This window comes from Haliotis cracherodii, unplaced genomic scaffold (genome assembly GCF_022045235.1).
Source record: "Haliotis cracherodii isolate W230 unplaced genomic scaffold, xgHalCrac1.p SCAF_4, whole genome shotgun sequence".
Lineage (NCBI taxonomy): Eukaryota > Metazoa > Mollusca > Gastropoda > Lepetellida > Haliotidae > Haliotis > Haliotis cracherodii.
Window position 1 is genome coordinate 11,282,358 of NW_027266297.1, and position 21,610 is coordinate 11,303,967.

General features: G+C 43.1%; 2 protein-coding genes across 3 annotated transcripts in view; one reads left to right on the forward strand and one right to left on the reverse strand.

Moving 5' to 3' along the window:
• The window catches only part of LOC139478418 (ATP-binding cassette sub-family D member 3-like), a 62,817-nt gene extending 48,683 nt beyond the window's left edge, over positions 1-14,134 (reverse strand). Inside the window, exons 1-6 of the mRNA XM_071260872.1 lie at positions 14,017-14,134; positions 12,803-12,836; positions 9,041-9,087; positions 8,581-8,632; positions 1,505-1,593; positions 253-322 (exon numbers count right to left, since the gene is read on the reverse strand). Coding sequence (XP_071116973.1) covers positions 253-322; positions 1,505-1,593; positions 8,581-8,632; positions 9,041-9,087; positions 12,803-12,836; positions 14,017-14,123 — 399 coding nt within the window. The 5' untranslated portion in view covers positions 14,124-14,134. The remainder of the gene's footprint in view (positions 1-252; positions 323-1,504; positions 1,594-8,580; positions 8,633-9,040; positions 9,088-12,802; positions 12,837-14,016) is intronic.
• A 2,683-nt stretch (positions 14,135-16,817) lies between these two features.
• The window catches only part of LOC139478203 (TPR repeat-containing protein DDB_G0287407-like), a 37,903-nt gene continuing 33,110 nt past the window's right edge, over positions 16,818-21,610 (forward strand). The window contains exons 1-5 of one of the 2 annotated variants that reach the window (XM_071260582.1): positions 16,818-16,881; positions 18,848-18,988; positions 19,281-19,349; positions 20,782-20,891; positions 21,424-21,557. In XM_071260582.1, the coding sequence (XP_071116683.1) occupies positions 18,863-18,988; positions 19,281-19,349; positions 20,782-20,891; positions 21,424-21,557 (439 nt within the window). In that variant the 5' untranslated portion in view covers positions 16,818-16,881; positions 18,848-18,862. Of the gene's footprint in view, positions 16,882-18,250; positions 18,324-18,847; positions 18,989-19,280; positions 19,350-20,781; positions 20,892-21,423; positions 21,558-21,610 lie in introns of those variants that run through there. The other variant, XM_071260580.1, reaches the window with a different exon arrangement.

A 21,610-nucleotide genomic window follows, 5' to 3' on the forward strand; every position in this document is an offset into this window, starting at 1 on the left:
CTGATCCAATGATCTATTGGCATGTGTATCGAGAGAAAAACGTTTGACACTGTTCGCAATCACTTTCTATTTGTGACACTGAATTTCAAAGAATTATCTGATTTTGGCAATGAGTAATGAGCAAAGGTTTTACTCAATAGTCGCCAATACTGCAGTTGCATCACAACAGTCTACAAAATGTCATTACAATAAATGTGTCACTTTGATTAAGATAACCAGTTATTTATAAAATAACACACATAATTAACTTACAGCAGGCATAGCATAAATAAACTGTAACAGATGCTTCTTGAAAAGTTCCATATTTCTTCCAATGATTGCACTGAAACAACAAAAAAAGCAAGTAGAGTCCAAGCTTCTCAAGACTGCCTAATTGACACATAATCAGTAAATACGGGCCTCCTGTCATCTTAACATGAAAATAAACATTCCCTATTAGTCTGTGACCAAAACATCCTTAGTTAGTGAGTTTGGTTTAATGCTGCTTTGAACAGTGTTTCAGTTATACCACACAACATGTCAGCTTCATGTGGGAGGAAAGCCCAAAGTCATGCAGGTCTTAGACATACCCATGAGCATGGTATGGTGCTGACAAACCAAGAAACATAATCAGGGTGAACCAGGACTCGAACCCACAACCATGGGTTGCTGCTGTGCCCAATGGACGTAATTCTGCACAAACCTACAAACCAATCAGGATGAATCTAGGATATGGAACAGTAAAATCCAAGGCCTTTTTCAAGGCTTTTCAAGGCTTACAACTGTCATTTTCAGGACTTTCTTGGTTTGGTTTACCCTCAGTATGTCAATATTTTTCAATCCAGAATACTATATAGTCATAAGACCTAAAAAGCAGTATGAACATCACAAATTTGCAAACAAGATTGATTTTCACAACCAACAAATATACTAAATTAAGTCACAAATTCCTTGAGGTGTTTGGCAAAGTTGCAAATCTATCATGATAAATCACACTTAAACATCCATGGTACATAACTATTATTTTTGTGTGTTTTAATACTTTAATTAAAAAGGTTTATGTAATTTTTTACATATTCAAAGCTTTTCAAGCTATTTTGGTGATATTCAAGGCTTTTCAAGGTCGATGCACAAAAAATCAAGGCTTTTCAAGAGGGACCTTAAACTTTAAGGCCTTTTCAAGCCTGTTCGACCTTGATGGTCACAGGTTTATTGCATGTCTGAGGAAAGCAACTCTGCACACTGAATTTGGCGTCTCAGATAACTGGCCACCCATGTCCTCTAGTGCAGAAGGAAAACCATACTCATTTTGTCAGCAAAAGTATGATTATCCCTTTTTTAAATTAATGTAAAATACAAGTGGGTGTTTCTTCTCTAATGCAAAGAATCCTTAACAACAATAAACATACATCCATGACCAAAATCCATTAAATTCTTTAAATGTATGCCAATATTATGAAACCATTATTAATAAATATCTGGTTTCCATGGATACTGATGCCAATTTGAAACCCTGATGACATACCTTTCTATTGCTGTGCCATTCTGTATCATCCACACATCAGCATAGGTCCGAGCTATCAGAGAAATGGCCACCAACAGCATGTACCACGCCTGTAGCATCACAAAATATCATAATTACGTCACAGCAGAAGAATTTCCTTGATCTCCAAACTTTACAAAACCCATACACATTGGTCAGACAATATATGATCAATTGCCAAATGCAATACGTGAAGTGTTATTTGGCAATCTAGTGAAAGAGCTGGTAAAATGTTGAGTGCTGTCAGTGCCAGTATGTAGAATTCAGAGTTACCTACCCTGGTTGTTGACAAATTAATATCTACTCGTCAAGTGCAGATTGGATACCTATCTGAAAACACCAAATTACTTCCAGCTTCAAATACTATTCAGATTCCAGAACAGAGACAGGCTTGTGTCAAGACATTGACAAAATTCCGGACACTTGAGGGCCAAATACTTGTTGCTCTGCCACTTATTTCATCCATTGTATTGTCTGTTTATTCACCATTTGTGTAACTTTTCAATGTAGACACAAATTTGCTATTCATAGTACGCTAGTACATGTATTTGGCTGTGCTCGGAGACTGATAGATGACTTGTGTGCTGGCCTTTGTGTTGCAAATGTACCTTAATAGTACTGTCCCTCATGCTTATCAAAAATGTGGGGTTAGATCCCACCAGATTCTAGACTTCTGTAGGTGGGTTGGTGGAAATGGTGGGATGATGGTGGGAGAAGGTGAGAGAAGATGGGGGGGGAGGATGGTGGGAGAGGGTGAGAGAAGATGGGAGGGAGTATGGTGGGAGAGGGTGAGAAGATGGGAGGGAGGATGGTGGGAGAGGGTGAGAAAAGATGGGGGGGCGGGGGGAGGATGGTGGGAGAGGGTGAGAGAAGATGGGAGGGAGGATGGTGGGAGAGGGTGAGAGAAGATGGGGGGGAGGATGGTGGGAGAGGGTGAGAGAAGATGGGAGGGATCATGGTGGGAGAGGGTGAGAGAAGATGGGGGGAGGATGGTTGGAGAGGGTGAGAGAAGATGGGAGGGATCATGGTGGGAGAGGGTGAAAGAAGATGGGAGGGAGGATGGTGGGAGAGGGTGAGAGAAGATGGGAGGGATCATGGTAGGAGAGGGTGAGAGAAGATGGGAGGGATCATGGTGGGAGAGGGTGAGAGAAGATGGGAGGGAGGATGGTGGGAGAGGGTGAGAGAAGATGGGAGGGATCATGGTAGGAGAGGGTGAGAGAAGATGTGAGGGATCATGGTGGCAGAGGGTGAGAGAAGATGGGAGGGATCATGGTAGGAGAGGGTGAGAAAAGATGGGGGGGAGGATGGTGGGAGAGGGTGAGAGAAGATGGGAGGGATCATGGTAGGAGAGGGTGAGAGAAGATGGGAGGGATCATGGTAGGAGAGGGTGAGAGAAGATGGGAGGGATCATGGTAGGAGAGGGTGAGAGAAGATGGGAGGGATCATGGTAGGAGAGGGTGAGAGAAGATGTGAGGGATCATGGTGGGAGAGGGTGAGAGAAGATGGGAGGGATCATGGTAGGAGAGGGTGAGAAAAGATGGGGGGGAGGATGGTGGGAGAGGGTGAGAGAAGATGGGAGGGATCATGGTAGGAGAGGGTGAGAGAAGATGGGAGGGATCATGGTAGGAGAGGGTGAGAGAAGATGGGAGGGATCATGGTAGGAGAGGGTGAGAGAAGATGGGAGGGATCATGGTAGGAGAGGGTGAGAGAAGATGGGAGGGATCATGGTGGGAGAGGGTGAGAGAAGATGGGAGGGATCATGGTAGGAGAGGGTGAGAGAAGATGGGAGGGAGGATGGTGGGAGAGGGTGAGAGAAGATGGGGGGGAGGATGGGGGAGAGGGTGAGAGAAGATGGGAGGGAGGATGGTGGGAGAGGGTGAGAGAAGATGGGAGGGATCATGGTAGGAGAGGGTGAGAAAAGATGGGGGGGAGGATGGTGGGAGAGGGTGAGAGAAGATGAGAGGGATCATGGTAGGAGAGGGTGAGAGAAGATGGGAGGGATCATGGTAGGAGAGGGTGAGAGAAGATGGGAGGGAGGATGGTGGGAGAGGGTGAGAGAAGATGGGGGGGAGGATGGTGGGAGAGGGTGAGAGAAGATGGGAGGGAGGATGGTGGGAGAGGGTGAGAGAAGATGGGAGGGATCATGGTAGGAGAGGGTGAGAGAAGATGGGGGGGAGGATGGTGGGAGAGGGTGAGAAAAGATGGGGGGGAGGATGGTAGGAGAGGGTGAGAAAAGATGGGGGGGAGGATGGTGGGAGAGGGTGAGAGAAGATGGGAGGGATCATGGTAGGAGAGGGTGAGAGAAGATGGGAGGGATCATGGTAGGAGAGGGTGAGAGAAGATGGGAAGGATCATGGTAGGAGAGGGTGAGAGAAGATGGGAGGGATCATGGTGGGAGAGGGTGAGAGAAGATGGGAGGGATCATGGTAGGAGAGGGTGAGAGAAGATGGGAGGGATCATGGTGGGAGAGGGTGAGAGAAGATGGGAGGGATCATGGTAGGAGAGGGTAAGAGAAGATGGGAGGGATCATGGTAGGAGAGGGTGAGAGAAGATGGGAGGGAGGATGGTGGGAGAGGGTGAGAGAAGATGGGAGGGAGGATGGTGGGAGAGGGTGAGAGAAGATGGGAGGGATCATGGTAGGAGAGGGTAAGAGAAGATGGGAAGGATCATGGTAGGAGAGGGTGAGAGAAGATGGGAGGGATCATGGTAGGAGAGGGTGAGAGAAGATGGGAGGGATCATGGTAGGAGAGGGTGAGAGAAGATGGGAGGGAGGATGGTGGGAGAGGGTGAGAGAAGATGGGAGGGATCATGGTAGGAGAGGGTGAGAGAAGATGGGAGGGATCATGGTAGGAGAGGGTGAGAGAAGATGGGAGGGATCATGGTAGGAGAGGGTGAGAGAAGATGGGAGGGATCATGGTGGGAGAGGGTGAGAGAAGATGGGAGGGATCATGGTAGGAGAGGGTGAGAGAAGATGGGAGGGATCATGGTGGGAGAGGGTGAGAGAAGATGGGAGGGATCATGGTAGGAGAGGGTGAGAGAAGATGGGAGGGATCATGGTGGGAGAGGGTGAGAGAAGATGGGGGGAGGATGGTGGGAGAGGGTGGGAGAAGATGGGAGGGATCATGGTAGGAGAGGGTGAGAGAAGATGGGAGGGAGGATGGTGGGAGAGGGTGAGAGAAGATGGGAGGGATCATGGTAGGAGAGGGTAAGAGAAGATGGGAGGGATCATGGTAGGAGAGGGTGAGAGAAGATCGGAGGGATCATGGTAGGAGAGGGTGAGAGAAGATGGGGGGGGGAGGATGGTAGGAGAGGGTGAGAGAAGATGGGAGGGAGGATGGTGGGAGAGGGTGAGAGAAGATGGGAGGGATCATGGTAGGAGAGGGTGAGAGAAGATGGGGGGAGGATGGTGGGAGAGGGTGAGAGAAGATGGGAGGGAGGATGGTGGGAGAGGGTGAGAGAAGATGGGAGGGAGGATGGTGGGAGAGGGTGAGAGAAGATGGGGGGGAGGATGGTAGGAGAGGGTGAGAGAAGATGGGAGGGATCATGGTAGGAGAGGGTGAGAGAAGATGGGAGGGATCATGGTAGGAGAGGGTGAGAGAAGATGGGAGGGATCATGGTAGGAGAGGGTGAGAGAAGATGGGAGGGAGGATGGTAGGAGAGGGTGAGAAAAGATGGGGGGGAGGATGGTGGGAGAGGGTGAGAGAAGATGGGAGGGATCATGGTAGGAGAGGGTGAGAGAAGATGGGAGGGATCATGGTAGGAGAGGGTGAGAGAAGATGGGAGGGATCATGGTAGGAGAGGGTGAGAGAAGATGGGAGGGATCATGGTGGGAGAGGGTGAGAGAAGATGGGAGGGATCATGGTAGGAGAGGGTGAGAGAAGATGGGAGGGATCATGGTGGGAGAGGGTGAGAGAAGATGGGAGGGATCATGGTAGGAGAGGGTGAGAGAAGATGGGAGGGATCATGGTGGGAGAGGGTGAGAGAAGATGGGGGGAGGATGGTGGGAGAGGGTGAGAGAAGATGGGAGGGATCATGGTAGGAGAGGGTAAGAGAAGATGGGAGGGATCATGGTAGGAGAGGGTGAGAGAAGATCGGAGGGATCATGGTAGGAGAGGGTGAGAGAAGATGGGGGGGGGAGGATGGTAGGAGAGGGTGAGAGAAGATGGGAGGGAGGATGGTGGGAGAGGGTGAGAGAAGATGGGAGGGATCATGGTAGGAGAGGGTGAGAGAAGATGGGGGGAGGATGGTGGGAGAGGGTGAGAGAAGATGGGAGGGAGGATGGTGGGAGAGGGTGAGAGAAGATGGGAGGGAGGATGGTGGGAGAGGGTGAGAGAAGATGGGGGGGAGGATGGTAGGGAGTGAGTGGATGGTGAGTGGATGGTGGGAGGGAGTGAGTGGATGGTGAGTAGATGGTGGGAGGATGGTGGGAGGTGAGGTGAAATGGGGTTTAACGTCGCGTCCAAGATTACTGCACTCATATAGCGACGTGGGGGATGGTGGGAGAGTCTGGGAGAGGGTGAGGGAGGGTGGGAGGGAGTGAGTGGATGGTGAGTGGATGTGAGTGGATGGTGAGTGGATGGTGGGGGGATGGTGGGAGAGGCTGGGAAAGGGTGAGGGAGGATGGGAGGGAGTAATAGGATGGTGAGTGGATGGTGAGTGGATGGTGGGGGGATGGTGGGAGGATGGTGGGGGAGGCTGGGAGAGGGTGAGGGAGGATGGGAGGGAGTAAGAGGATGGTGAGTGGACGGTGAGTGGATGGTGGGGGGATGGTGAGTGGATGGTGAGTGGATGGTGAGTGGATAGTGGGTGGATGGTGGGGGGATGGTGAGTGGATAGTGGGTGGATGGTGGGGGGATGGTGAGTGGATGGTGAGTGGATGGTGAGTGGATAGTGGGAGGATGGTGGGGGGATGGTGGGAGGATGGTGGGAGGATGGTGGGAGAGGCTGGGAGAGGGTGAGGGAGGATGGGAGGGAGTAAGAGGATGGTGAGTGGATGGTGGGAGGATGGTGGAAGGATGGTGGGAGAGGGTGGGAGAGAGTGGGAGAGGGTGAGGGAGGATGGGAGGGAGTAAGAGGATGGTGAGTGGATGGTGAGGGGATGGTGGGAGAGGCTGGGAGAGGCTGAGGGAGGATGGGAGGGAGTGAGTGGATGGTGAGTGGATGGTGGGAGGATGGTGGGAGAGGGTGGGAGAGGGTGAGGGAGGATGGGAGGGAGTGAGTGGATGGTGAGTGGATGGTGGGGGGATGGTGGGAGAGGCTGGGAGAGGGTGAGGGAGGATGGGAGGGAGTGAGTGGATGGTGAGTGGATGGTGGGAGGATGGTGAGTGGATGGTGAGTGGATGGTGGGAGAGGGTGGGAGAGGGTGAGGGAGGATGGTAGGGAGTGAGTGGATGGTGAGTGGATGGTGAGTGGATGGTGGGAGGATGGTGGGAGAGGGTGAGGGAGGATGGGAGGGAGTGAGTGGATGGTGAGTGGATGGTGGGAGGATGGTGAGTGGATGGTGAGTGGATGGTGGGAGGATGGTGGGAGAGGCTGGGAGAGGATGGGAGGGAGTGAGTGGATGGTGGGAGAGGGTGAGGGAGGATGGTGAGTGGATGGTGAGTGGATGGTGAGTGGATGGTGGGAGGATGGTGGGAGAGGCTGGGAGAGTGTGAGGGAGGATGGGAGGGAGTGAGTGGATGGTGAGTGGATGGTGGGAGGATGGTGAGTGGATGGTGGGAGGATGGTGGGAGAGGGTGAGGGAGGATAGGAGGGAGTAAGAGGATGGTGAGTGGATGGTGAGTGGATGGTGAGTGGATGGTGAGTGGATAGTGGGAGGATGGTGGGGGGATGGTGGGAGGATGGTGAGTGGATGGTGAGTGGATGGTGAGAGGATGGTGGGAGGATGGTGGGAGGATGGTGGGAGAGGGTGAGGGAGGATAGGAGGGAGTAAAAGGGTGGTGGGAGGATGGTGGGAGGATGGTGGGAGGATGGTGGGAGGATGGTGGGAGGATGGTGGGAGGATGGTGGGAGAGGGTGAGGGAGGATGGGAGGGAGTAAGAGGATGGTGAGTGGATGGTGAGTCGATGGTGGGAGGATGGTGGGTGGATGGTGGGAGGATGGTGGGAGAGGGTGAGGGAGGATAGGAGGGAGTAAAATGGTGGTGGGAGGATGGTGGGAGGATGGTGGGTGGATGGTGGGAGAGGGTGAGGGAGGATTGGAGGGAGTGAGTGGATGGTGAGTGGATGGTGAGAGGATGGTGGGAGGATGGTGGGAGGATGGTGGGAGAGGGTGAGGGAGGATAGGAGGGAGTAAAAGGATGGTGGGAGGACGGTGGGAGGATGGTGGGAGGATGGTGGGTGGATGGTGGGAGAGGGTGAGGGAGGATGGGAGGGAGTAAGAGGATGGTGAGTGGATGGTGAGTCGATGGTGGGAGGATGGTGGGTGGATGGTGGGAGAGGGTGAGGGAGGATGGGAGGGAGTAAGAGGATGGTGAGTGGACGGTGAGTGGATGGTGGGAGGATGGTGGGTGGATGGTGGGAGAGGGTGAGGGAGGATGGGAGGGAGTAAGAGGATGGTGAGTGGATGGTGAGTGGATGGTGGGAGGATGGTGGGTGGATGGTGGGAGGATGGTGGGTGGATGGTGGGAGAGGGTGAGGGAGGATTGGAGGGAGTGAGTGGATGGTGAGTGGATGGTGAGTGGATGGTGGGTGGATGGTGAGTGGATGGTGGGAGGATGGTGGGAGAGGCTGGGAGAGGGTGAGGGAGGATTGGAGGGAGTGAGTGGATGGTGAGTGGATGGTGGGTGGATGGTGAGTGGATGGTGGGAGAGGGTGGGAGAGGCTGGGAGAGTGTGGAAAAGGATGGTGGAAGAAGATGGGAGGGAAGATGGTGGGAGTAAGTATGGTGGGAGAGGGTGAGGGAAGATGGGAGGGAATAAGAGGATAGTGAGTGGATGGTGAGTGGATGGTGAGTGGATGGTGGGAGGATGGTGGGAGAGGGTATGGAGGGAAGAAGGGAGTGAACTTGAACTTCTAAAAGACATTACATAGACAGTTACTATAGTAAAACTGACTTACCTCTGGTGTGAACCATCCCGGGATGAGAATTTTCAAAATGTGCCTCATCCTCCTGTTAATGTTAAATAATAGGTCAATGAATGAGACATAATAGAAATGTCTACAATCTACAATTGAATCATTGATGCAAACATTCAAAGCCTAAAAATCAACACGGACTCATAATGTGAATTATCTGCATCCATTCATAATTTGTAGGTAATATTGTCTGGTAAAATAATGGAAAAGTTTAATGTTATCATTAGATCATGGTTACAGCTAAATCTGACAACAATCAAACAAACGACTGTCAGCATATCCCCCACATACATGATATTTTTATAAATCAATAGCACAGAACAGTCATAAACAATCAGTGAACATCACCACCATCTGTTTATTTCCTTGTCCAAATGCATTCAACAGATTGCAAAACTTATTGCAAATTAGCTACATATGAGTTGAGGGATGGATTATCTACCTGAGAAACACGCCATCAACTGCAGCCTTTTCTTTTTTCTGGCCATGCTGAAACACAAAGTTCCACTTACAAGTAAAAAAGCTAAAAAAGAAGAAACAACAATGTTCTGACCCACTAAGCATGCTACATACAAAGTTGCATATGGCTAGGTAATGGTTCAAAAGCAGATATTAATATGGCAGCCATATTGAAAAATCAGATTCTGTGAGCAAACTTTAACACTTTGACTAGATAATCCATGCAAAAATATCTTGTAATCACTAGGTTTAAGCATGGTAAGTTTATTAATAGTCACAATGGTCAATGTTAATCAATGTGAGCATGAAATTATTGAGGAAAAGAAAAACAAGTGTCCCTTACTCGCCTTAACACATTTTATCTGGACATATTGGAGTTTGGTGGGTCTGGTAGCCTAGTGGTTTAAGCATTCACATGTCACGGCGAAGACCCGGGTTTGAATCCTGACATGGGTACAATGTGTGAAGCCCATTTCTGGTGTCCCGTGCCATGATATTGCTGGAATACTGCTAAAAGCGACGTAAAACCATACTCACTCACTCTCTCACTATTGGAGTTTATTGTCAAATCAGGTTCACTGCACATGTTGAAAACGAAGATTTACATAACAAAGCTCCCAATAATCAATGTATAAACTGAGCGCTCGATTAAGAGCTTCTCACTGTGCCAAGTGTGGTCAATTTCTTCAGACAAGCAGAAGTTCAGTTTGTGAAGAAATCAAATAACATTATTTATTCAAACTGTATCCATGCTGTATCATGGACTTCAATCTAAGACTACAGTCTGAGTGTTATCATTTGCTGATAAGTTTTTAAAGGTCAAAGGTAGGGATACTCACGATTTCACAACACATTTTGGTCTAGAGGTCGACACTCATATAAATCTTGAGACAGTTTTTATCTAAAGCCAGTTTTAAATGGAGAAGCCAAGTTCAAAGGTCAAGAAAGTGAAAGAAGGATCCATACACAGACAAACAAACTGATGCGCGGCCTTCACAATTACTGGTATACAAGTTCAGCTGACAATATCATCCACCTTATATCATCTGGTTCCACTATAATTTCAGTAGGACAGACAGCATCAACACATTAGGCTTAAACCAAAAAACTCCTGCAACACCTGTGACCAGATACATGATATAGTAAATTTAATATCATCAGCTAAACTCTGGCTTTATATATTTGGGGGGTGGTCGGGTAGCCTAGTGGTTAAAGCGTTTGCTCGTCACGCCGAACACCGGGGTTCGATTCCTGACATGGGTACAATGTGTGAAGCCCATTTCTGGTGTCCCCCGCCATGATATTGCTAGAATATTGCTAAACGTGGCATAAAACCAAACTCACTCTCTGCTTCATATACTTGTGCTTATTCCAAGGCAACCATACTGCTTTGAACAGTATCTCACTTATACCAAAGATTGTCAGCTTCATATTGAAGGAAAGACCAAACTGATACAGGTCTCAAGGTTTCATGTGGAAGGAAAGGCCAAACTGATACAGGCCTCAAGGTTTCATATGGAAGGAAAGGCCAAACTGATACTGGTCTCAAGGTTTCATATGGAAGGAAAGGCCAAACTGATACAGGTCTCAAGGTTTCATATGGAAGGAAAGGCCAAACTGATACAGGTCTCAAGGCTTCATCTGGGGTCATATTTTAGGACATGGGCTTATCATCATGAAAAATGTCCTGAGTATTTTTTTCAGTTTGTTCATGATGTTCATGATATAGAAGAATGTCCTGTCAAAACTGGATCAAACATGAAAATATCCTATTGTCATGTTTCTCGCTTGATCACTTGGTCTTAGATGTTTAACTCCATGTGAAACACATGAGCATGGGTAGAGTGCTGACAAACCAAGAAACATGATCAGGGCAACCCGGGATTTAAACCTGATATGTTTTCCAGCATGTCATAGGGATGCATCTCAGCACACTGAACTGCAGTGCCTGAGATGACATGGCCACGCTTGTGCCCTTTAGTTCAAAATATGTTAGAGTGAGTGAGTATGGTTTTACACCACTTTTAGCAATATTCCAGCAATATCACGGCAGGGGACACCAGAAATGGGCTTCACACTTTGTACCCATGTCAGGAATCGAACCAGGGTCTTTGGCGTGACGAGCGAACGCTTTAACCACTAGGCTACCCAACTGCCCCTCAAAATATGTTAGAGGTGAATAAGCTGAATAACATCCGGTGTGCAAACAATCTCTCTGATACCTCTCTGCATGAAGATCGGAAGACACTTCCAGAGGTTGCATCAGGGAAACTTTCTGATCAGTCAATCTAAACTCTTACTACGAGAGAGCAAAACACACAAACCAGCACACATGTATCCAGCCTGCATGAATCTGATTTCTGTATTTTGAAAATGAGCTTAAACAACCATTCACAAATGACCATGTATGTATACTGCTATGAATATTTGATACATCCTGTCATTTCTGAGCTCTGTGACATTTATAGCCAAATGGAAGTACCATCAAAGGCAGATTTGTGTTCTATTTTGGTCAAAATTGAATTTTCCAAAACAAGTTGGTACATAAATTAAAACAAGATCATTTTAGAAATCAGGTATCTGACTGGCTCAAGAACCCACTCATCCTTTATTTAGATTGGGAGGTCCCATGCTTGCTGTTAAAGTAAACAATGCTTATCGTAAGAGGCGACTAAAGGGATCTGGTAGTCAGGCTCGGTGACTTGGATGGCAGCATTAGAAATTGGCACTAGTCCTGTAGTCCTGAACAAACTGCCCAGTAGAAAAGGTATCCTAAGGACTAGTAGAAATTGGCCCCTTTTAAGGGTTTTGCTATATTTTATCATTATAAGGACTAGTGGGCAAAAACTGTTAGTTTCTAACCCTGGTTGGTGCATGTAATCGTATCCCAGTTGCGTGGATCGATGTTCATGATGCCAATCACTGGATTGTCTTGTCCAAACTCGATTATTTACAGACCGTCATCATATGGCTGGAATATTGCTGAGTGTGGCATTAAGAAAAAACAAAACAAAGATTGGGAGGTCATAGGTAGCTCATGGCTCACCTGATGCAACCGTCTATTGAGGTATCCCAAGAACTTAAAATATGAGAGGCATTACATTGGAGTAAAAGATTTGATTTTAATGAGATTGGTATTCAAAATTAATGGGCACCACAGCTGTTCTTCAGGGCATTGAGGGTTAAGACATACAAGGTGGTTTTCAAAGAACAGAGTTAAGGGATAGGGACCTCTTATCTGTCCCCTACCTAAAAATAGTGAAACATAATAATCATGATAATACCTTAATCATGTTAATAGCAGCAATAAATCATTTTTAATTTCAAACATTGTTCAAGTCTGTATAAATAAATTGCAAAAGATTATGTGGCATTTGATTGGCTAACCAAGCACTTTTTTTTACACTCTACATCTTTTCCATAAACCGAAAAACAATTAGGCCTCGCCCACTAATAGAAAACTGTTTCTTGATTGGTTTATAATAGAAAGGGCTTGTGTTGCATTTATTGTGCTGACTGTTGTCACCAATTCCGTATTGTTGTCTTCAGGGTTTCGAGTGTTAATGTTATAAGAAGCAGTTTGAAGTTATTATTGTTGACATAGTTTGCACCTGGATTTTTTGGTATGTTTATACCATATTAACTTTTTATTCTTATTTATTGTGTTCATTTTACTTGTTCACATTACACTATCAATTGGCTTTGATGAAAAATTATGTCTCCAGAAGTTTTAATGTTATCTTACCTGAGAAATGACAACTTTGATATCTGGCTGATTTCTGAAAAAGAGAAGTAGAAATAATGATTAATGATTATGTCTATTTGACATGTTTGAAACACTTCAATCATAAGGAAAAATCAAAAACTTTATTTCAGATACAATCATATCATCATGTAACAGTCACATGAGCTAAAACTGTAAATGTTAACAGTAAATGAACAGAAAGGATGATACGCCATGCTCATAAAATATGAATAGGGAGGGGGTGGGGCACAAAAAAATTATAGCTGTCCTTGTCAAATAAAGACCGTTGTGACCGTTTGTTTATTCAAGCTATTGGCCAATCAGCCATGATTACCATGACTGCCATGTTTAGATTTGGATTAGAATTATGTTGGCAATTATTATCATGATTAAATACTCCATTGCTGGAATCATATACAAATCTTGGCTCCAAAACTTCACAGGTGTCAGAAATGCAGTAAAAGTAGATAAAAGTCAAAGTCCATATTTGCAATGATCGATGGATATACTGTGTCCAGTGAATAAGCTTAATGTCTTCCACAAAGGGTAGTTTATTGCCACACAGCAAGTTTATTGATACTCTTAAAAGGATCATGTATTATGTAACATGACTCTGGTTCATCAGCTGCCACAGCTATAATGTCCAGTTATCACACATGATCCTACTTATCCTATCTAAGTTATCAAGGGTCTGGTAGGGCATGCCCTTGTCATGCTTGTTACAAAGGTATAGCTAGGTTACCATTTCCTTATATAACCATACAAAGACGTACGTCTTTGAACCATATTTGTTTCTATTGCAACAAGAATGGAAAAATGTAACTTTGCTATATCTTATTACTTTAGCTAAACTTCAATATTGAAAGCGAGACATGACATGATGTAAAAGTAAGTTAGGCTACCACAGGCTGGGCCAACAAGCCGGTTAATAGGTAGATCACTTCAGTCTTGCGTGATCAAAATTGACGTCACTTCGAAACAAATCAATCATAACCACCTATAAGATCAGTCTTTGAAGCAATAATGCAATACTGAACGCTTTAGCATCGCCACCAGCCATGCACTGACTCAGAAACTCGCCGAGGCGACCGTTACTGTCAAGACGACAAGCTTTTGCTTCTCCTCGACCGAGTGGTTGGTCATCCATGCAGTCAGTGTCAAAATAATGCCATGACTAAAAGTAATGATAAACTCAAATTCTAATTTACTCTTACCTTCTCGTCTTCTTGAAGTTGGCATTTTTGTAGACAAGGTATATACCCACACCTATAGCCGTGACAATTGCTGAATTCCTTGGCGTGAGTTTGCTATGCACAGCCATGTTTTCCCCAGGTGAAGGTCAAAGGTCACTTCCGGTGTAAAGTGCAACCCTCACCTCTCTGGTAGTTCGATCTGTGACAAGTGACATTTCGAAACACGTTCAATCCTGCAGTACGGATTTGATTAAACAATGTAACCCGTTATTCTTTTTCAGGAAAAAGTGTTCTTTTTTCATGGGTGAATTACGTCTTTTTCAGTATTTCATAGATTAGTGACTGGTCATTTGTTGTAGAGGATGGAGGGTGGGGATGGAGGATGAGGGTGGGGAGGTGTGTGTGTGTGTGTGTGTGTGTGGGGGGGGGGGGGGGGGGGGGGGTAAGGGGGAATATAAAGCTGGAATAATGCTGAGTGTGGCGTTTTTAAACAAACAAGTAAACTTACCTGCCCACTAAGAAGCAATACAAGTGTCACAAGAAGCAATACAATTAACACTAGAATCAATACAATTGACACAATAATCAATACATTTAACACAACAATTGACACAATTAGCAATACAATTAAAACTCGAAGCAATACAATTAACACAAAAAGCGGTACAATTAACACTCGAAGCAATACAATTAACACAATAAGCGATACAATTAACACTCGAAGCAATACAATTAACACAATAAGCGATACAATTAACACAAGAAGCAATACATGTAGGACTATAAGCAATACAAGCAGTACTAGAAGCAATACAAATAACACAAGAAGCAATACAAGTAACACAAACAGCAATACAAGTCACACAAGAAGTAATACAAGTCACACAGGAAGAATACATTTGGCGACACAAAACATACATTCCGAAGTTACAAAAATATGCCCCAAAGAGGACAAAATAAAACACACAACTATTTCAACAGATTCTTCCGTTCCGTCCGTGAAATAAAAGAGAGTGCAGTTTATTTCAAGGCCAGGGTGTGGTCAGTGGAGAATCTGTATCAGAGTATCAGGGTAACAAATTTGACAATTTCTGTCTTTAAAATGTTGCAAATATTACAGATATGTGGTTTTCATGCCGGTCAAAACGAACCAGCCCATGTTTCCATATATGCGGCTCCGTTTCTCTGACTGAGTGAGTGAGTATGGCTGTGAGCAATATTCTGGCAATATGATGATTTGGACACCAGAAATAAGCTTCACACAATTTATTGATGTGGGTAATCGAACCCCGAATTTCGGTGTACGAGAGAATGTTTGATCTACCTGGCTACCACGCAGCTCTTGGGGAGGGCAGAGATGGTGTTAATGTCTTTAAAAGTGTTTGAGTGAAATCTTATGTGATATGTATAAGAAGAGATGTAGATTTCTAAAATAAATTCCATATGTCATTTTAAGTATTTCAATGTATATATCTGTATTGCAGTGTATTTTGGCCATAGTGAGTGAGTGACTATGGTTTTACGCCGCTTTTAGCAGTTTTCCAGCAACATCACGGCGGGGGACACCATAGATGGGTTTCACACGTATTTTGGCCATACGATCCAGGCAAATATATACTGTAACACTATCAAAATAAAATGAAAGTTTATGTGTGCGTGTATTATAAACACCAAGTCTTTTTTTAATAGAACATATTTTTAGGAATCGTGATAACTATCCGGTGCACCACTGCTGCACAGAAAGGCAGGTCCCCAAAATGTATGTCTAATAATCAGCCTGTTGTGGCCAACCACTACTTCAATCCCACATGCTAAATATGTTACTCATTTTGACAGTAAAAAAATATACACACTATAAAAAAAGCAATGCTCAGGTGAAATATTTACTTTGTGTTGCAAGTCGCAAAATTACCAAGCAAGTGACATATCAAAACTTCGTCACCATTACCGATGCTACCCACAAAGATGCCTACAATTCCTTATTATCTCGAAAACTGTGTTTCATTTTGTTGATCAATGTGACCATACGCTCTTATTACTACCGGTATCCATAAAAGTGACTAATGCGCTTACGAATGGCGCAACAGAGGTCGCGAGCTAGTCTAGATTTCTGCTCTACATCCGGGTACTCACTGGGAAAAAACAATAACAAAGGCAACAACCAGTCCCGGGGAATTGCGTTAGATCAGTGCCCCTTTAAGGCTACAAAAATAATAGTCTTGGTTCTCAGGCACCACCCGCATTTATCATTAGTCCGCCGCACGTTTTGTTTTTATTACCATTTAAAAATAAAAATATAATATGAATCCTAATACTTACACACAATGCACAAAAAAATGAAAATGGAAACAAAAACTGTATGATGATGTGGGCAGTGCCTGAGAACCGAGAATATTATTCTTTTTAGCCTAAATGTCGCAATTTTAACTGAAGTCAAAATGGGAAATGCATTTGCTGCATTTTCTTCTCGGAATTTGATATTCATTTTGTATGACATCATGGAATCCAAAAATGCATTAAAATGTAAAAGAATACGAGATACGTACTCTTCACTGATATTATTTCACAATGAGATAATTTGTATGGATTCAAGTATTCTGTAAAGTCTAGTATCGCTTTTACTTTGTATTTTATGATTGTGCACATTGTGCATTGTGTACATGGAATCATGACTCTATTTTAAAATGTAATTTATGGTAAAGATCAGCTTATACACTGAAAATATGAAAGGCGCGTGTTTTCTCCTCAATAACAGTGTGCTTAGGTCAACATAACATGAAGGGGCACCTGCTCCAAGAACGATAACTCTGTTTGACCAAGGAGTTCTTCAGTGTTGAGAAACGCAAGCAGACTATCCCAAAATGGTGTAACATTCATGCTAACAAGGTAACAAATACATACCAAACGCTTTTTAAATACAGTATCTTTAAAGTATTCGATATATGAAACCAGCATATGCTCTCATATGACTAATTGTGATGCGTGAATTTGCGTGTTTATCCTTGAACCTTTCGTGCAAAGGAAATGTTCGGTTGTTGACATGACCACGAATATTAGGCCTATCCATTTCGGTCGAGCGAAGGAACACAGCGGCAACCAAGTCCTTTGAGTAATGTTTATTTCTTGTCATCTTTCATTTTCTGAAAATTCAAAGTTAGAGTAAAACATAAATTTGCAAAAAAACAACCTTTGTGACCCATACAGAACAAAGAAATAGGATAAGCTGATTATGATTGTCAATCTGAATTGAAATAACTGATTAGGTCTCTCATTGACTGAATGGAATTGTCATGCGTGTTTCTGTGATTGGCTTTTGTACATTGATATGTCATTATTCATTTTAGTCTTGTAATTGTGTAAAGATATTGCGAATTTTTGTTAAGATATAAACAATTTTGTTGTTGTTATAGTTAGTGAATTCTGAAAGATTTTATATGTATTTAACTTGAACGATTGTAACCGAAAGGAGATATAAAATGACTGACAAAGCTAATGAGGATTGTTTTGGGTCATTTTATGTAATGCTAACTGGAAAATAATGTTGATTTTTTTTAAATGGTTAGGAGTCAAACACACAATCCACATGATCAATGTACGCAAATACTTTTTCATCTGAATACTTGACCTAGGCCTTATGATTATAAACAGAGATGTGTTGTACTTATTTACACAGCAACACAAGATTTGTAATTGAAGAGAACTATCTGTCACTATGAGTTGGCTAAAAATAAACCAGATCTAATCAACCAGGATTGGTAATAAATGTTTCTCGTGTGAATAATATATATTGGATATATATGAGCTGATTTTGAGGGATCACACAGATTTTGTTATATCCCAAGCTGAGTGGATGTAGCAAAGGCTTTTGTGTTTGCTAAAGGTGTATTTGGTGTAAGTATGAGAAAAGGAATTTGACACTGGTTGCCAGCAATGTCAGTAACCTTGATAACTCCCAGACACATTATCAATATATTCCTGTCTAAATTGAATGAAGTAGAAATTGTGCCTTGAAACAATAAGCTTACCTTAAATGGAAATCTATCAGTGTTGATGAGTTTATTTTGTGGTATACTAAAATATTAAACGCTTTTAGATGTTTAGATATCAACCCAATATTGAAATAATGCAAACTATCAATTTAATGTACAATTGTATGAGAGTTCAGAGCATCAAGAAAGAATGACATATCACAGCATGAGGAAATAAGCAACATTCACCATTGATCACAGGCTTGATTATCCAGGGAGTGGTGTCTCTTTTCTGTTATGGAAAATAACCTGGACCTATTTGTTTTGAAAGGGACATCACCATTTTCTCGCTTGGAACATGTGAGTGTAATTGCGTTGTATGGCTATTTGTAGTGGCATCTATTTCAAATAGGGTTCAAAATGTATCTGTGGTAAATGGCTGTCTATCATAATAGAATGGAGTGAGTATGGTTTTACACTGCTTTATGCAAGATAGCAGAAATATCATGGCAGGATACACCAGAAATTGGCTTCACACATTGTACCCATTTGGGGAATCTAACCCGAGCCTTTTGCATGATGAGCGAACACTTAAACCACTAGTCAATCCCACTGCTCCGAAAAGAATGGTGATATGATATCCTTCAAGGCTTCAAGGCCTGCACTTGTTCATGAGAATTGGTATGCACCAAGTTGTTAAAATGTTGTCAATGAGCCCACTGATAAATTAGTAACAAATGTAATTTATTTTATAATGTTTCCGACAGAAATCTGTTTAAAACTTTATTCCTCTATATCATGTTTATGAAACTGCCATTCTGCAGCAAGTGCATCCATGAGATTGTGAAGCAGTACATGCTGACTGCTACTGTGATTTGTTACAGGAATGCTTAGACGCTATGGCATGTGCTGCCCCTATTGCCTCACCTTCCAAACCATCCATCAGTGAGGTAATCAATGTGAAACTCTTTATTACCTCCTACACTGATGAGTTCTTTACTGAAAGGGAGATAATCAGGAAAGAGGTATGTATTTGAGCTTGCTTCTTGTTTGCACTCGGCAATATTCAATCTATATGACAGCAGTCTGTTAATAATTGAGTCTTGACCATCCAGTTCAGTAAGAAAAGTCTGCCAATGGGTGCTGTAGGATTTACATTGCATTTTTGAATCTTCAGTTGTCTACAAATCATAAAATATTTTTTAAATCTATATACCATTTGCTTCCTTAATGACTTTCCTTGAAATATGTATACTTTATTGTGTTTTCCAAAACCCAAACTGTTTTTTGTTTATCTAAATCACCATAAATTTGCAGATACTACCTGAGGTTCGAGCATGGTGTGAGCAAAAGAAACTGAACCTAATTGAGCATGCAATCAAATGGGTAAGTACACATGATGTTTCTTGTTTCTTATATAATGCACCCCACATGGTTCATTCTCCCATCAGTGTTTTATGTATAGGATAAAACACTTACCCTCAGGTTTTTATGATATTTAAAACCCAAATCCAAGGGATAAAACCGAGAGGCTGGCACCTCTGGGTTTTATCACGAGGTGAAGGTTTTAAATCTTATGAAAACCTGAGGGTAAGTGTTTTATCTAATTAATGAACTGAAGAAAGAAACTTAACACAACATTTTTCAACATTTTTATGTTTCAAACATACTTTCCATGAACCTCAGTAAACGGGCGTAAAATATCTGTTGCTGGTGTACGGGTACTTGAAAATGACATTCTTAAAAGCATTGTGATTTATCAGCGTATCTGAAGCCTTGTGGTACACTCACTCGGCTACAGATGCAAAGGTTGCATGTTCCATCTGCAGGAAGATAAGCATGATAAAGAAAACATTTTTCATTTGATTTTACATTTCATTACATTGTGTTCAAATGCAAAATACATTTCTATTGAGATACATTCATATGTTACAATATAAATGGATGTTGTATTAATAAAGTCCCAGGGATATTATAAAATATTATATTACAAATATCCCCAAGATATTATGTAAAATCCTGGGGACACTATATCATCCCTGTTCATGAGATATATCCCGACTGGAGAACAATAGGATGACGTTACTGGAGGTTTATGATATACGAAAAACAACAACTACGAGTCGGTTATTTCTTTTATGAGATATCAACATTTTGTACAGCCTCTTTAAGCATGTTAAGGATGTTAATAAAATGTACAAACTTTTGCAAAATATTTACCTGTATTTCATAACTGATGACTCCCTGAATACACCATGACCTCTGCAATGTTGGACAAGTCTATTTTATGAATGGGGGGGTACGTTTGGTATTTACCGGATACTCTCACATTTTTCACTTCGATTATCTGTACCTTTTCTCCCAATTCCGATTGTCATATCTTGCTCCCTTTTGAATGCGGTCGTTTCGGCCATTGCATTCATCTACGTTGCCCAGTGACATCTATTGGAACACTCACAAGACACTCCCCTCTCAAAAATAAAATGCAATTTATGGCATCATCAAGTTGTGAGCGCATGGTCAAATCTCCAGACTGATGTCATGATAGAACAATGTTTTACCGTGAAATTAACCACACTTTGTTTTTCATTTTTCTTGCTGGTTACGGCATCAAGTCTTCCAAACTGTCCTTACGTTAAGCATATTAAATCAAGGCACATAATTTAAATGACTATGTCCTAGGAGTTGCAGTTCTGAATTTGTTATAACAATTCAATTAGAATTTGTGTTTAATATTTACTTCTTGCGCTTTCATCCTGTTCATGAAAAACCCCAATTGTATCACACATATGATGTGTTAACATTAATCCCATTTCAGGGGGGTCGGCATCCCGACCGCCGGGAAGTGTCTGAGCTGGAGAGAGCTCAGACCAGCATTGAGAACTGTTACTACAACAATATCATGCCTCTCTTCATCAATATTACCAGGTAATCCTTTCTTAAAATGTGGTAGAAACATGTTGATAATTGTGTGTAAAGTAAAGATGTACTGCCATCATTTCAAAGAATATATAGAGATTCTTGTCACTCTTTATATCTAATATCACAAAGAATTGATCAAGGGAGCAAATCTGCATACACAGATCGAACAGGGTGTACATAGGTATGCACCTTCCTTTTTCAAACAAACTAAACATTACTACATTTGGAAGGTTTATTGATGCTTGGTTATTAAACATTTGCTGAGATATTTTCTTTAAATGTACATGATTTATTGGTTATTGAACGAAAATTGCCAAATAACAAAATGTACCCCTCCTTGTCTTAAAAGCTGTATCTGCCCTTGAACTGTAGCATGTGTAGTGCTCTCCAATGGATTTGTTTTCTCAGTTTGATGAGTGTGAACTCTTAGTATTATGATCTCTATGCGTAAAACATTATGACAAGTATAATGGTATGTTTTTTTCACGTAGCCAAAGCAAGTGATTATCCTTACAAATAAAAATATTTTGATTTGTAGTGAGTCTATTGGTTGGGTGCCTATGTGGGGGGAGTATGCTGATGAGGTGATAGAGGACTATATTGAAGCCTATGGCCTTCTTGTGGAGGACCTGCAAGTCCTGTATGGAGCGTACAGGGAGGACAATCTCAACTGTGAGTTATCTCCCCTTACAATGTATGCCATTCATTGCTGTTTTTTATGTTAA